At 43.1% G+C, this 17495-nt stretch overlaps 1 protein-coding gene across 1 annotated transcript in view; it reads left to right on the forward strand.

Moving 5' to 3' along the window:
* Positions 1-17495, forward strand: part of LOC113406310 (protein Jade-3-like) — a 70728-nt gene that overhangs the window by 28084 nt on the left and 25149 nt on the right. The window contains exons 2-3 of the mRNA XM_026650458.2: positions 8052-8111; positions 10132-10214. Coding sequence (XP_026506243.1) covers positions 8063-8111; positions 10132-10214 — 132 coding nt within the window. The 5' untranslated portion in view covers positions 8052-8062. The remainder of the gene's footprint in view (positions 1-8051; positions 8112-10131; positions 10215-17495) is intronic.

Raw genomic sequence — 17495 nt, forward strand, 5'->3', positions numbered from 1 at the left:
TTTTGTAGTTATATATAATATGGCTTGCCTAGTCTTGGGACATTGGCTCTCATATCTGATCCTTTAACATACTGTGCTCCCAGCAGTAGAACAGCCTGGTCATGAGACATCAGTTACCACGGAGTATATCAGCATGCTGAACCCACACCTGTTTTTACAGGATTTGTTACATCCTTTGGGTAGGATTTCAATACTAAGTTTTCCTACACTTGAGGACCCTGCTGCTCACCTGCCCTCCCACTCACTGTCTAGTGCTTCTCTTCAAGATGTTTCTGCCCACTTCCTTCAGTGGGAACCCTGTCCATTTCTGAGATACTCAAGAAAATGGAGATCTGACTCCATTGGTGCTTTATCAAGTATTGCTTTCTCTTCCTGACCATTCTGTAGGATGAGTTCTCATTCTCAAATCTATTAAATATCTTTGGCAAATGGAGGAATCTCTGTGAGGGCTCAGATTGACTCCAAATAGGTTCCCATGGTGGGGGATCCATGAGGATTACCGTTTAGCAGCCTTTTCCTTTCCAAACTCCATTTCTCCCTGCCAATAACGATCCTGGCCTGATGGGTGATCGCAGTTCTTGTATGGATGTTCTGGAAAGCAATAGCCTGTACTCAGGCTAAATAAAAACAAGTCCTTTTAGGTGTCCTGAAGACTATAGTGGGAACTTAGAATTACTTATCACAAGCCTTTGGCAGTAGTGTCTTAGTTTTTACAGCCTGTAATACCCCTGATGGAATCTGGGAATGATGAAGATAAAACTTCCCTGAACTTGGCATTCTTGAAGTAAGTCAGCTCAGTGACACTAGTACAAGGATCTGCAACCTTTGGCACGCGGCTCGCCAGGGTAAGCACCCTGGCAGGCCGGGCCGGTTTGTTTACCTGCCGCGTCCGCAGGTTCGGCCGATCGCAGCTCCCATTGGCCGTGGTTCACTACTCCGGGCCAATGGGGGCTGCGGGAAGCGGTGCGGGCCAAGGGATGTGCTGGCCGCCGCTATGTACTGAAGGCTGAGGATCTCCATGGGCAGGTCTGATCTTTGCTAGCACTGAGAAGCTAGGCAAAGTTCTCGAAGTACATAAATCTCTCCGGGAGATGGGGAATGGGGATGCCTGTGATAGGAAATCCTCTTTTACTTGTCTGTTCTGGAAACTTTTTGTCATTCAGAATGTGTCAAATGTCATGTTACGATTTCTCCTTTGGTAGAAACTTATAAAGCTGGGCTGATATCTTGCAAGAAGGTAAAGTGTTCCTAATGGACTCTGTGGAAAGTACATTCTACCTTTAGAGTAGATTGCTTCAACAGAATTGACAGCCCGGGGGGAGGGGGGATGACTTGAGATGGAGGAACTGCATTTGCTATAGACTAGATGTGGTGGCCCATAACTATTCCCTGGAATTCAGGCCTTTTTCTCTGTGACCATTTTTCTTATTTAGCAGAAATGGGCAGTGGCTGGAGTAATGGAAGGCTGTAAATTTAGGGCCACATCCCCATGTTGATGACTAGCTAACTCACACTCACTCTGAATTAGAAGCCATGTTAGCAATAGCAAGTGTCTGGGTGTGTGCTTTGAAGGCAGTGAGTATAGTTACGCATAAAATGATCATCTTGATTCCTTCCTTGGTGGATTTACTAATGTATCCAAATGGACAAAGTGTTTCTATCTGGCACCAGAGTGGTGAAAAGCTGGGACCATATTTCAGCCTCTTATCCAGCATGGGTCTTAGCAAAGCAGTCTTCACATATTCTGGGTGTTATAACATCTTGCCTGGACTATTTCTATGTGTATATTTTCACGGTACCATTCAATCATTTTGTTTCTGAGCTGGTGGTCTTTACAAGACTATTCCATGGATCTCTCTTGAGGAGGAAAGATGAAAACTTGGGAGTGGGGGTTCCCCACAACCCTCTCCCCTCCTACTCTAAACATACACTGGACAGTAATAACATGGTATCCTGCAAGGCTGAGAAATTTGTTGGAGCACCAGTGTGCTCCAAGGATGTATGGTCTGTGATGGAGAGAGTTTAGTCAACAGTCTCACTCTCCTGTCTTTGCTCAGGGTCTAATGCAGGGGTCAGCAACGTTTGGCATGCGGCTCGCCAGAGTAAGCACCCTGGTGGGCCGGGCCAGTTTATTTACCTGCTGACGCGGCAGGTTCGGCTGATCGCGGCCGCCACTGGCCGCGGTTCGCTGTCCCGGGCCAATGGGGGCGGCGGGAAGCGGCGCGGGCGAGGGATGTGCTGGCCGTGGCTTCCCGCCGCCCCCATTGGCCCGGGACGGCGAACACGGCCAGTGGGGCCCGCGATCGGCTGAACCTGCCGCGTCAGCAGGTAAATAAACTGTCCCGGCCCGCCAGGGTGCTTACCCTGGCGAGCTGCGTGCCAAATGTTGCCGACCCCTGGTCTAATGCTTGCTTAGCACCTTGCTTTACCTGTGTTCATGGTATGACATTTGAAAGGGAGAACTTCATTGAGTTGCTGTTTTCATATGAAACTATTGCAGTGTACCATACTCAGAGGACATTTGTGGGCTAGTCTAGAGAGGAAAACCCTAATGCATTGCCACATTCAGGTATGAATTAACTTCCTTTTTCAGGAGGGCCTTGCAAAGGGGTTGAGTTAATTTCCCTGAATCTGAGAAGCAGGCACTCAGTAGTAAAGGATCTGACTCAGTTTCTTTTCAAAGGGATTGGGAAGCATTGGGTTTTCTGGGATTGTTTTTAGATCCGCTGACACATTGCCTCCTTGGTTCATTTTAGCCTGCTGTTGAATGATTTGATAAATCAGCCATTTGAAACTTGGGTTCCCATTTGGTTCCTTACTCTAAAGACAAGGTTCTTGGCAGCTTTTTTTTAATATATGAGGAGAGTTGCAGGGTTTTTTTGTTTAATGGAGGGACCCTTTTGTTTTCTATGTAGACGGGGAAGTGGCTAAGCTGTTCTCCCAGGCTGCCCCCCAGAAGTTAGTTATTTTTAGATCTCAAGAACCATACTTATTCGAATCCTAAAGAGTGTGCGACTCTGGCACCCTTTTCCTGGTGGCCTAAGTATCCAGGAGACTTACTTGACAAGATGAGACCACCACATTTTTGGGATGAAAGCTTACTCTTCTATGGTTGGCAAGAGCAAAATGTCTTTCATACAAGTTGTGCAGGGCAGCGACTTGAGCTTTTCTGCATACTTTAGTGTAGCAATACAAATTGCATTTAAATACATCTTCTAATGCAGTGTTGGACTGCCATTCTGAGATTGCTCTGCACTCACACATTTGATCTTGGAACTGATTTGGTGGTCTCACTCTGTGGGGCTCACATAGGAAAACCTTCAAGGAAGATTAGTCCTAGAAACTGTCTTCCTCAGAGGACAATCCATGTAGCATAACTTGAATTCTAGAGGAGCTGAGCAGATGGTCCCACCAGGATGATGCTAAAACTTTTTGGTTTTATATTGTATCTGGGAATGGGCAACAGGGCATGGATCACTTGATGATTACCTGTTCTGTTCATTCCCTCTGGGGCACCTGGCATTGGCCACTATCGGAAGACAGGATACTGGGCTCGATGGACCTTTGGTCTGACCCAGTATGGCTGTTCTTATGTTCTTAATACCCAGGCGTAAAAATGCATGGAACTTCTGACCTGTTAGATACCTTGCAGTCTGTTAGCTTGGATGTTTCACCCATATGGTATGTTAGTGGTGTAAAAATTTTTGCTCATGGCTACTGTATTTACAGTTATTGCTGGACTCAGACTGGAATATAACAATATTGCTAACCTAGGGATGTTGTCCTTTTGAGCAATGAGTTGGGTTTTTTTCCTCTACAGGCTGGAACAGAGGTGTAAATCCACTGTCTGAGCTATTATGCGAATGTTCCAAGAAACTTACTTAATAGGTTTAAAAAAAAAAAAAACATTTTAACTATGGAATTGTTTTCATAGTTGTGCTAAACACTTTAGAGCTTAGTTGCTTTCTTTCCTTTCTCTATATCTGTAAATGAAAGTAGCTATTATGTTTGCCATTCCAGCTCATATCTCTCTGTATAAGCCGTAATTAAATTTGGCATCTCCTGTCTACCAACTATCTTTGCCAAATGCAGACTAGGCTTTGTGTACTATTTCTATTATAGTGCTGTCCCTTGACATGTTTATCCCCTTCAGGCAAATGTTTATGTTGCACTCTTTAAACAGCTGAGTTCATAGCACATAACAAAGCAGTTCTGTCACACTGTAGATTTATAACTGATCCCAAACTTTCAGCACCTTTAACAATTGCTTAAAAAGCTCAACTGAATATAAAAATAAAACCAGCAGCAACCACTCAAACCATCTGTTAAAAGACAAATGAGGAATAGTACCCTATGCACACCCAAGAAGTAGCCTTCCAGCAGTGTCCCTCTTTGTAACATATCCAGAAAGTCAACAGATTAGAGCTATTTCAAACCAAGGGGGAGCAAGCTTTAAAGCCAGGAGAGCACCCTGTTGTAGAGAAAGCCATCCCTTTTATACTGAGGGGACTTCAGCTTGAACATCTCTGGTGATTTTTGGCATGAGGTGACATGTGAGCTCTTAGGAGACCACCAAGCCATTTAGGGCTTTGTTGGTCAAACCTTAAACTCCAGTCTTAGGGAAGACAAAGGTAATCTTCATCAGCAACTATCACATCGCCAACAGCTAACCCTAAGGGCACATCTTCACTAGTAACAGTAAAGTGCTGCTCCGGCAGCACTTTAAAGTGGCTGTGTAGTTGCGGCACCTCCATGTGGGGAGTAGCTACCAGCGCGGGAGCGCTGTCTACACTGCCATGTTACAGCGCTGTAACTTGCAGCGGTCAGAGGTGTGTTTTTTTTCACACCCCTGAGCGAGAAAGTTGCAGCGCTGTAAAGTGGCAGTGTAGACGAGGCCCAAGTCTAATACCGCTACAAACACACTGCCCCAGAAACTTATTTGAAGTGGAACCCCTCCAACTCTAACGCTTTAGGAGTCCTTGAGATTCTCATGCCCAAAAGGATTCACATAACAGTTCATTGGTCTGATGCTAGCCCACTCTATGCTTATTTTCTGTGTGTAGTTGAAATTCTGCAGGGCTGGAAAATGTGAGGAAGATCTCCTGTTGGGACATAAGCTTGGGCTGGGGTGTGGCTGCTTTGTTTCTACAAAGCTGCTTCAGTGTGGAAAGAGTCACTATTTGAGTTATTAGCTTCAGGTGAATCTTGCATAGTAAAGGCCAAGTTAAGACTAAAATAGCCATAGATGTGATAATTGTTTTCTTTTCTAGTAGACTAACAGACGTATTGGAGCATAAGCTTTCGTGGGTGAATACCCACTTCGTCAGAAGAAGTGGGCATTCACCCACGAAAGCTCATGCTCCAATACGTCTGTTAGTCTGTAAAGTGCCACAGGACTCTTCGTTGCTTTTTACGGATCCAGACTAACATGGCTACCCCTCTGATTCTTTTCTAGTGTAGTTCAGTTCATAATTCAGTTTTGTTTAGGATTATATTACCCATTGTACACATTACATTAACCTTGTTAGCAGCTGTTTTACTTTAGCGTGTATTAAAACAAACTTGGCAACGCTGTCTCCTGCACAAACTTACACAAGTGCCACCTCAGCCAAAAAAGACTTCAGTAGAATAGGTGTCCTCGCACAAAGAATTTTGAAATCTTAACTTTAATAATGCAGTTTTTCCCCTCAATTTCTCTGTCTATAAATCTTTCTCTTTAGAGGAAGGACATCAAAGATATGCTTTAAACATAAATTTGCTATTAAGATTATATTCTGTAAATTCAAGTCTGTAAAAATGCCTGGCCGTCCCTCCCTGTCAATCTCGGAGGGAGTCCATGCCCCCTTGTCTCATTCCAGCTGTCCCTGGGCTACTTCCTCTTCTCCCCTCCCCCTCCCGCCCCCCGGGGTGTACCTGCATCCAGGGGTCATCCTCCATCTCCCCAGGAAACACCGCCAATGCTAGTCCCAGCAGCTTCTTGGGGTCTGGAGTGGTGGGGCACTCTGGAAGCTCAGGCAAGTCCTTGGGACAGCAGAGGTCCTCCTCGGCATCCTGCTCCAGCAGTAGGGGAGAAGTGTCTGTCTCCCTTGGCAGCTCCAGCCAGACTGAGCTGCAGGGTCAGCCTTTTATACTTCCTGTACCGCCCTCCTTCTTCCGGGGGTGCGGGCCTGGCTTGCCTGGCTTCACCCACCAGGGTGTAAGTGGCCATCCCTGCCTGTCATGCTCGGAAGGAGGCCACACCCTTTTCGCTACAAAGCCCTTCATTGGTTTTCAGTTTGAGATTTCGAGTAATTCAACAATTCCACTAGTATTCAAAGCCTTCTGAAAGGCTCCCTGTATTGGAAATTCTGTTTATTCCAAGGGGGTAATCTCAAGAACCATTGATAAGTGTTTAATACAGGGGTAGGCAACCTATGGCACACATGCCAAAGGCGGCACGCGAGCTGATTTTCAGTGGCACTCACACTGCCCGGGTCCTGGCCACCGGTTTGGGGGGGCTCTGCATTTTAATTTAATTTTAAATGAAGCTTCTTAAACATTTTAAAAACCTTAATTACTTTACATACAATAGTTTAGTTATCTATTATAGACTTATAGTAAGAGACCTTCTAAAAAGGTTAAAATGTATTACTGGCACACGAAACCTTAAATTACAGTGACTAAATGAAGACTCGGCACACCGCTTCTCAAAGGTTGCCAACCCCTGGTTTAATATAAACTTTGCTAGTCTTTTTTTAGCAGTTTTTATAGGAAGGAAGTTTCCATTTAATAAAGTAAGCTTACGGTATGGACAAGCAATTCTGGTACAGCAAACACTTTAATGTGGTGCTGCTGCCTTTCAATCAAGCATGGTGAGGCATTGGGATACAGAGGTGCAGATACCCAGTTTAGATGTCCAAGATCCCTTAATTTTGTGAGAAGGCTATCACTTTAATTAGTCAACTATTAATTTTTTATTACACGGTCACTGGGGCATATAGACCTGTAAAAATGTATTTGGATTGATGCTGACACTATTTGATTGGAATGTCAGATATATTTTAAATTATTCTTTTTTCTTTTGGCTCAAATTTTCCTTCCTCTCTCTTCTTGTCTTCTAAACTTTTTAAAATAGCAGCCTAAAAAATGTTGGATTCTGAAACCAGTGATGCAGTCATAGATTTGTTATTGACACTGTCATTTTTCAGACTTTTGAAAGGGCACTTCTGGTATCTAAGCTTTTCTTTTAAATAAAGCTCTGGTCTAACTATTTAAATTATGCTTCTTCAGTGTTGTCTGAATACCCTCAATTTAAAATATACCCTTACATGTTCACACAACCCTCTTTTCTTTTTTTCTAAAGGTGGTTTGAACTTATATCTATCTCCCTGTCTTAGTCTATTGCCATCTTATTTCTGTGCTTCTGCCCACTCCACTAGCAGCTGCCACCATGGCAACTCTTCCTTTAGCTGAGCAGATGGGATATAGAAAGCAACCAGTGTTGAGCAGGTTGAAATTGCTTCTAAAAAAAGTTTAAAGGGGACATTTTGTTTGTGATTAACTCTAAGGATATTAAAATCTCATAAATAGAGCTCTGTGTGTCAGGCCACTGACATTTTGTTTGTGATTAACTATTGCTAGATCACCAGATAGTTACATACTTGAAAAAACTCTTCAGAGAAATCCTGCTTTGTGTGACTAGCCTGCTGTGAACCAGCAGGATCCACAGAGACTTTGGGCATGTCGACACTGCCCCGCAGTTTGGATTACGTTAGTGTGAATAGCAGTGTGCACCAAAGTGCTGGATGGTAACTCCCCTGTGTGAATGCTGCAGATGTGAACTAAAAGGTTCCTATTTTTCATTTAATGTAATCATTTTGAAACAGGATTAATTGAGGCAAATTAGGAACTTCTTAGTTTGCGCCTGCAGCATCACACGGAGAAGTTACAGTGCAGCAGCTTGGTATGCGCTGCTATTCACAGCCCCATAGTCCAAACTGCGGGGAAGTGTGTAAGCAAGTCCTTTGATTGCCTGGTAGAATGGATGGTATCAACTTTCTTTCTGTCTTTAGGATGCGTCAGGATGAAACGCCACAGGCATCTAAGCACCAGTGACAGTTCAGACAATGAGAGTAAGTAGTATGCATTAATCTTCCCTTGGTCTATCACCCTCTTGTGGTTTCCTCCTGTGGTTTGAGGGCAAACTGTTTTACCTCTTTTTTTTAAAAAAAAAAAAAAAAAAAAATTTGATTTCCTTTACTTTTTTGCTTTTCTACAGAATTCAAAATACTGAAATCTATTATCAGAGAGATGAAATTACAAAACCCTGATAATTTCAGGAAGAAAATTTGAATCTTGTGCAGAATTTAAACATAATGTGTACATCTTTCCTTTTCAGAGAAAATTCCATAATGCAGGAGAGCGTGCGCTCTCGAGGAAAATTGGATGTAGTCAGAAATGTGTGTGTGTGTGTGTGTGTGTGTGTATATGTGTGTATATATATATATATATATATATATATATATATATATATATATATAATTTTTTAACCATGTGTTTGTGTTACGAGGCCCTAATTCTGAAAGCTGATCCATGTGAATGATTGTCTATGCCTGTGCAGAGCCTCAGTGGAAAAATTGTAATTGTAGGGGTAGAGAACTGTTTGCGGGAGAAGGTATATGTATCTGAAAATACTTCACTTAAGATGTGTTTTTACACTCCTGTTAAGTGTGCCTAGAGATGAATGGGACATCCTTTTTAACATTTATATAAATGGCAATTGGGCTCCACAGGGGTTCAGGATTCTACCCATGCAGATCAGCTTGCAGGATTGAGATCTAAATGGAAAAGATATCTACCAAATGTCTTAAACTTTGTCTTAATTTTCTTGGCACACTTTTGGTTTATATTTTTGTCTTTCCCTTTGAGATACTGAGTTGTGGGTGTAGAGGCCCTGGATCAAATTGTGTAAACTCTTCAGGGCAGTGACTGATCTGTTTTTTATTAAGCATTGCATAAATCTATGACACTATAAGCAGCTGATGTTGCATTTGAGTCACACAAACATGATATATTGCATCACAGATTGAGCCAGTATCTTCTTAAAAACTTGCAGTGCAGTGACAGTGATTTTTGTGCATCTCTGCACTTTAGTTTAACACCATCTTGATTCTCTAGTCTCCCTCAGTCCTCCTGTACTCTTGCTCCCTCCAGTATTGCCTGCATTGGGTGGAAAGCTAAGTTCCCTGTAAGCTGCTTGGCTGTGCAGCAGGCTCTCAAGGGCCTTGCAGGCAGGGAGAGGTGCCCCTCCTCTGGCCTGGCCCTGGCGGAGCTGCTGAGGAGAGGAGAGGTGCCACTCCCCCAGCCCCGAGCTGCTGTGGCAAGAGAGGGGTGGGGGGAGTCCGTGTTCGTTTTCTCTCTCTCTCTCTCTCTCTCTCTCCACTGCAGCCCTGGGGCAGCCTACACCCCAAACCCCTCAGCTCTGGTCCAACCCCAGAGCCCGCACCCCCCGCATCCCAACCCTCTGCCACAGCCCTGAGCCCCCTCCCGAACCCTTCATCCCCAGCCCCACCCCAGAGTCCACACCCCAGCCAGAGCCCTCATCCCCCCCCAAATCTCAACCCTCTGCCCTAGCCCTGAGCTCCTCCTGCACCCCAATCCCCTCGTCCCCGGTCCCACCTGGGAGCCCGCACCCCCCTCCAGAGCCTTCACCCTCTGCACCTCAACCCTCTGTCCCCAGCCCTGAGCCCCCTCTCACACTCCGAACCCCTCAGCCAGACCCTCACCACAGATCACCTCCATATGGGTGCACATAACACAATTGATTCCGCACATGAATGTAAAAAATTAGAGGGAACATTGCTGGTGGAAAGGGAAGGAATCTGCATAATCGTGTCCTCTCTGCTCTCACTTGCTGTGCAACAGGCAGAGCAGGGAATATTCTGATCACTGTTTCACTTATTCTTTCTGAAATTACACGTATTGAGAAGAGGCTGTGGTCGGACCTACAGACTTCATGAGAGTTCCTGTTTGGGTACAGCTGATCCAGAAAGATGATTCAAGTCTATAGTGCCTTGTAATATATTGAGGAATTACATGAAATTCAGTGAGTTGCAACTAAACTCTTGTATTTTTTTTTTTTTTTTAAAATAGGTCCTTCCACTTCCTTTTCCTCTTGTTCCAAATACAGGAGTAAATCAAAAACTCCAGCAAATGAACAAAAGAAACCTGCTGAGGTGAGAACAATGGTTAAAGTTTAGATTGTGGTAATCTGATTATTTTGTAATGTATATATTTTTTGTCTCTAAGCTTTTTTGTTCCAGCCTCATCCCTTCAAATCTAGCTCTTAACTCTGCCGTGTCCCCCTGCTGCCTCACCCTTTCTACACGCCTGTCACCAATTGGTTCCACTCCCCTGTGCTTGACCATGTCAACCTAGTCCGTCCGCCTGCTGGCTGAGAACCTCCCTTCCAACCCCCCCCACCCCTCCCGAAAAACCACAAATGCCCATGTGTGCCGGTGTGACTATTGATAGCCGAGGGAAGTGTGAACTGACAGCATGGGGGAAATGTTTTGATTCTTCAGAATTTAAACCAGAGATTCATGCCTCAAGGTAACAATGTATGCTGTACAAAATGCTAGGCTTTTTAGCCACCTGCTGTGATGGGAGTTGTATAAATGTCTAGATTGGGTTCATCCAGGAAAACATATGCAGCAAAATTCTTCTATATTTGCAGGGGCGTGCACACAATGAAATGCTGACTACATTTTGTGAATGGACCAGTGATTGCCTGTCCTTGTAAGAATTCAAGAACAGGTGGAAGTCCCATAATTAAATGCTGCTTACTGGCTTAATGTATTTTTTTTGGTGGGAAAAGGCAGTGTTTAAAATGTGTATCTTGTTCTCCCAAAGTTAGTTTTTAGCAAGTGTTAATTAAGTTCCCCAATGTTAGTATATGTTTTAAAAGAGAAACTGAACAATTGTTTTGAAGCATGGCAGAAGATTGACCAACAGTATATGTAGTGGCCTGTCATTTGCACTGCCAAGAAAGTCTCTGTCTTTTTTGGTAAAATGTTTCCTTATGAAATCACATCCTTCAATAATATGCTTAGATTCTAGTTTTAACCACTGAAATCTTGCTAAGGATTTGCTCTGTGCAGTAATTCAGCCTTCTTACCAGAAAGGTGAATATGAACTGCAATGAATGAGACTATTAATGTCTGCCACTATTTTAAAAATTCTGTATCATCATCCCTTTACCCAGGCATGCTCTTACCACCCAGTTCCCCTGGTTCCTTAAGCTGTGACTCTACCATGTCTTCCTGCAGGAGACTCTCCTATCTTTGCTATTTTTGCTCCAACTCCCTTCCACCTGTCTTTATACACACGTACATATGAACAATAATACATATGAAGACTCGTCAAATGTATAGCTGCATGTAGTAGCTATTGGAAGCTAAAATTAGGCACGTGTCTCTCATACTTTAGTTTCCTTTACACGTTACATTTTCTGTCTCTTAACTGTGAGTACGTATCTTTAGCTCCAAAACATGCACTCAGTCTTATTGGCAAACCAAACCATGTTCCAAGTATGAATCTCCTTTTTCAATGAAGCTAGAGTGTAGTCTGATGAAAAAGAACTGAGTGTCTGTGAACTTCATCAGACCAACTATTCTAATAGTGCTTGAAATCCTGCTTTCTTGCTATTATGTTTAAAGGGACACTCGCAACTTGATTTAAAAAAAAAAAAACAAAAAACTCAATGTCAAAAAATACAATTTTCTTGTAGAATGTCCTGACTTTTCATTTCTTCTTTTAAGCCCTTCTTAAGGGAACATTACCAAACTCCTTGGGTCCAACCTCAACCCTTTCCCCCTTTCTCTCTATGCATGTGACTTTCAGTTGTCTCATAGACTTCAAGGCCAGAAGGGACCATCATGATCATCTAGTCTGACCTCCTGAACAATGCAGGCCACAGAACCTCACCCACTCACACCTGAAATAGACCCCCTAACTGCTGGCTGAGTTACTGAAGTTCTCAAATCATGATTTAAAGTCTTCAAGTTACAGAGAATCTGCCATTTACACTAGTTTAAAGCTGCGAGTGACTCATGCTGCAGGGGAAGGCAAAAAACCCCCAGGGTCTCTACCAATCTGACACAGGGGAAAATTTCTTCCTGACCCCAAATATGGTGATCAGTTAGAGCTTGAGCATGTGGGTAAGACCCAGCAGCCATACCCCTGGAAAAGAATTCTTTGTAGTAACTCAGAGCTGTGTCCCATCACCAGCAGTTGGAGATATTTGCTACTAGCTGTTTGGTTGCATGCCATGCCATTGTAGGCCGTCTTATCATACCATATCCTTATCATACCATAAACTTCTCATGCTCAGTCTTCAAGATAGTTTGATTTTTTTTGGCCCCCACTATTCCCCTCAAAGACTGTTGAAGAACTTCACTCCTTGTTAGAAACTGTCATCAAGCTTAGGCTTGAAATTAATCGATAACCAGTTTATATTAATTTTTTCTTGTCAACATTGGCACTTCACTTAAATACCAGGGAGGGGGAGGAGTTATTTACTCTCTGATGTATTTATAGAGCACAAGCATATCTCTCCATAGCCGCCTTTTGATTAGGCTAAACAAACCAAGCTCTTTGAGTCTCTTCTCATAAGGTAGGTTTTCCGTTCCTCTGATCATCCTAATAACCCTTCTCTGCACCTGTTCCAGTTTGAATGTGTCTTTCTTAAACATGGGAGACCAGAATTGCATGCAATATTCCAGATGCGGTCTCACCAGTGCCTTGTATAATGATACTAACACTTCCCTGTCTGTACGGGAAATCCCTCGCCTGATGTATCCTAGGACTGCATTAGCCTTTTTCATGTCCGCATTGCATTGGCAGCACATGGTCATTCCGTGTTCAACAAATATACCAGGTCTTTCTCCTCTCTGTCACTTCCAACTGATAAATCCCCAGATTATAACAAAAATTCTTGTTGCTAATCCCTAAGTGCATGATTTTGCACTGTTAAATTTCATCCCATTTTTATTTCTCCAGTTTACAAACTCACCCAAATCTTGTATGATAGCCTCTGTATTTGCAGTACCTCTCAACTTTGTGTCATCTGCAAATTTTATTATAACGCTCCCACTTTTTGTGCCAAGTCATTAATAAACATGTTAAATAAGACAGGTCCCAAGACTGATCCCTGAGGGAACTCCGCTAGAAATCTCCCTCCAGCCTCACAGTTCATCTTTCAGTATGACCTGTTGTTGTATCCGCCTCCTCAAACAAGGAGAGCAGGTTGGTCTGGCAGGGTCTACCTTTTTAAAACCACATTGTATTTTGTCCCAATTACCATTAACTTCTACGTCCTTAACTATTTTCTCTTTCAAAATTTGTTCCAAGACCTTGCATGCAATTAAGATCTAACTAATAGGCCTGTAGTTTCCCAGATCACTTTTTTCCTTTCTTGAAACTAGGGACTGTGTTAGCAATTCTCCAGTCATAGGGTACAACCCCCAAGTTTATAGATTCATTAGAAATTCATGCTATTGGGCTTCGAATTTCATGTGCCCGTTCCTTTAATATTTTTGGATGGAGATTATCTGGGCCCCCCGATTTAGTCCCGTTAAGATATAAATTTGATGTCCACCTCAGATGTGGTAATTTCTACTTCATTATCCTCATTTCCATTAGCCACCCTGCCACTATAAGATCCTAATTTTCCTTATTAAAAACTGAGGCCAAGTATTTGTTTAGGTGTTGGGGCATGCCTAGATTATCCTTAATGTCCACCCCATCCTCAGTGTTTAGTGGTCCAACTTCTTTCTTTGTTTTCTTTCTATTTATGTGGCTATCAAACTGTTACTATTGGTTCTAATCTCCTTTGCAAGGTCCAGCTTTGCTTCGGTTGTGACAGTCCTCACTTTATCCCTATGTTTTCTGACCTGCAAGAGGGTAGCTTTCCTTGCTATCTATCCATCTTTCAGTCCTTGTAGGCTTTCTCTACATCCAGCTTGGTCTGCAACTCTTCTCTACCAATTTTTTCCCCTTGCTTGGGATGCAGGCTTCAGATAGTTTCTGCAATTTTGATTTAAAGTAATTCCAAGCCCCCTCCACATTCAGATCCTTGTGTTTTTCAGGCCAGTCCATTTCCCTAACTAATCTCCTTAATTTTTTTAAGTTTTCCCTTTTGAAATCAAGGCCCTTAGTTACAGATCTAAACAATGAGGATGGGGGGAGATTAAAGATAATCTAGGCAGCCAAGAACTTGCCCAAAGCCTGGAGGGACAGAGTGGCCGACCGGGGTTGCCGGAGGACAGGAGACCAGAGGAGCACTGTGCCAGGGAGGAATCACCCAAGAAAGACAAACCAGAGCTGGACCCAGTATATCTGTTGCTTAGAGCTGTATGGGTCTGAGAGTACTGGGGCTGGTAACTTTGCATTGGGAATAAGAAGGGAAGCTGTAGCTAGCTAAGTGGGAGGTTGTCACTCTGTGTGGATTTTCAGAGAGTGGCAGAATAGGGCACCAGAGGGGTTTGTTGGGGAAAGTTTACTGGCACCAAAGATGACTAGGAGCACCTGAGACTCACTGCCAGACTGGAACTTTGCCCAAAACTCTTTAGTGTAGAGACACTGCTCAGTATCTGCCTTTTCGTATTGTGGTACCACTAGGCCTGTGGGACTTCGTGTTGGATGTAATCCTGTTTTACTGCTCCCCCTCCATTCCCCCCCTTTTTTTTCCCCCCCCTCCATTCATCCCTCTGTAAACAAATATTTCCCTTTCCTATATTGTACTATTCCGGTGCGTATGTTTACTCCAGGGGGTTTGGAACAGGTGCCCTTGGGGTGGAAGGTAGTTTCCCTGCTGCATTCCTGCGCAAACCTTTTCTTGGCCAAAACTGCCTGCAGAGAGGACTCCATCTTGGCCACGAGGACACTAAATTTACACACAGTATTTCATATTGACATATCTGACTCTGATATGCTGAGGTGCTTTGTTGCCATACCAGCCTTTGCTCTTTTCATGCAAGTTACCCAGTTTCATAACCTGGACGTATGAAGCTTTTATGTAGAGTGATATTGGGGGGAATTATCTGCCACATGAAATCATAGGGCCTGATCTTGCAAGCTGTGGATCACTGTCTGCAAGCATTTGTGCACCTTTCAAGATCAGACTCTGAATGAGAAATTGGGCATGATTCCCGTGAGAACTTATAAACCTCTCGTGGGTTCCATCTATAAATGGGCAGTGTGATGGCATATTTTAAATTAAATGTTGATAAAAGCAAATTAATGCACAGTGAAGGAAAAAACTTCCAGCTTAAGTATATTAATTCAGGAAGGCAACCTGGGCTTAGATAACTCAATGAAGATTTCTGCTCAGGATGCAGCCGTGGTCAAAAACAAAGTTTTGGGATACATAAGTAATGGGATGGTGAATAATATGGAGATTGTTATTTTTCTTTTGTGTAAATCTGGGTGACCAGTCAGAGTACTGCACAGTTTTCCAAATGAGGCTGCACCACTATCGCAAGAAGGATATTGTAGAATTACTAGATGGGGGTTCAGAGAAAGGTGATGAGAATAATCAAAGGCCAAGGAAAAACTCTCATCTGAGGAGATTGAAAAGAATGAGATGAATAAGAGGGGACATGATACAAGTATAAAATAATGAATGGTCTACAGAAGGTACTTTTAGAGCTTCTGTTCTTCCTGTCTCATAACACAAGAACAAGGGGATATTAAATGAAATAATAACTGCAACCACAACTTCAGTATTGAAGCAGTTTTAATGTGGGAATTGCTTTGTGTGTGTCTTTAGACTCTGAACACTTTTAAGTGTCACAATTCAAAAACCCTGTATCTGGTTCACTTCAGATTTGATAGAAAAATTCTACTTTGGCTCTAGAGATAACCCACCAATTTTAATGATTTTATGTAAACTTAAGTGGGGGCAAAACTAATCCTCTAACTGAAATTTATCACTTAAATACCAAGATGCCAAGAGCCTTTGAAAAATGAGACCGATATTAAAGGACATATACATCTGGTCTGTGCAGAATTATAGTGTGAAAAGTGCCCACTGCTGGGCCATGCATGCTTTGCAGCTGTCCATAATGTGCAATTGGATCATACAAACACAATAATTTTTGGTAATGCATATATGTAGTTCCTTGGGAAGCCTTCATCTCAGAGCAGTATGGTCCCTACAAAGCCTCAAACCTTAGTAAACAAGCAATCTTTGGCTGTATCTATTGAAAAGCATGTTTCATACAAAGATTAGAAATTTTCAAAACATTAATATGTGGGAATATTATGTTTGATATTTTTATTACAGGATAATTGTTTTAATTTCAAAGTAAATAGGTAAAAAGTACCAAGAAATATCAAACTAGTGAAGATAAATTGTCATATAAATAGGTTGCACCCTCTCTTCCTGAGCCTTAGGTGAGGGGTTAATGTAATAAAAATGAATATTTTGCCTAGGCTTCTGTATATTCTAAGTGGCCTTTTGGTACATATCCCTTCATCTTATTTTAAAAGGTTTAATAGTGATTGTCCAACAGTCAGGCAGCTGTGGATAGAGGTGGACATGAATTAAAATGGTGCTTGGTTTCAGCTGCAAAACCTCTGCTGAAAATTATATCCTAGGTTATGTACCTGCTACGCTGGGTTTAACCCCATGACAAAGACTTTGGTCCTTGGGAATGGCAATGAACACTAAGCACATGATTTTACAAAAGGTTCTCCAGGGGAATGTGCTTTTAGTAGTTGGACTTCAGCCTCTTTTCCTCCCCAGCCTCTTTGTTCTCTTCCCCATGTCCACCTCCTTGTTTCTTACCCTTCTGCATTCCAGTGTGGGTGCTGTTTTCTCTTCCTCCTCAATGCCTAGGTGCCAGTCTCTTGTGTGCTGAATAATCTTGGAAGCTATCATCTCAATATTGGTGCCTGCCAGCACAGTGAATCCCCCACTACTGGAAGGAGCAGGTGCAGGGAAGTCTTACTCCTCCTGTAGCCCTAGGATTGAACATACTCATTTGCTTTGTGGGTTGTCACATGTGCAGTTCATTCCCCACATAAGTGCAGCGAGGGGAGAGTGCATGCTTAGTACAGGTGGAACTTTTGGAGAATATATCTAACAAGTCTCTACTGAGCATGTGCTATTCCTAGGGGAATTCTGCACCCCAAAAAAAAAAAAAATTCTTCGCACAATATTTTAAAATTCTGCAAATTGTATTTGTCAAAATCACACTACATAATCACGCCAGTTTGAATTATTTTGGTAATTTATTTCAAAATGCCTGTCAGCAAGTATGTCTGCAACAATACAGAGACACACACAAAATTTCCCCCAGGAGTAGAGAGTTAAAGAAACCCCAATGACAACCCAGTTCCTGTTTCTCTGTCTCCATCTCCCCCCCCCCCCCCCTGCCCCCCCCCCCAGCCCCCCCCGGGAGCCCGACCCCCCCCCCCCCCCCCCCCCCCCCCCCCCGCCGCACCCCCCCCCC

Source organism: Terrapene carolina, unplaced genomic scaffold (assembly GCF_002925995.2).
Source record: "Terrapene carolina triunguis isolate 2854851 unplaced genomic scaffold, T_m_triunguis-2.0 Scaffold25, whole genome shotgun sequence".
NCBI lineage: Eukaryota > Metazoa > Chordata > Testudines > Emydidae > Terrapene > Terrapene triunguis.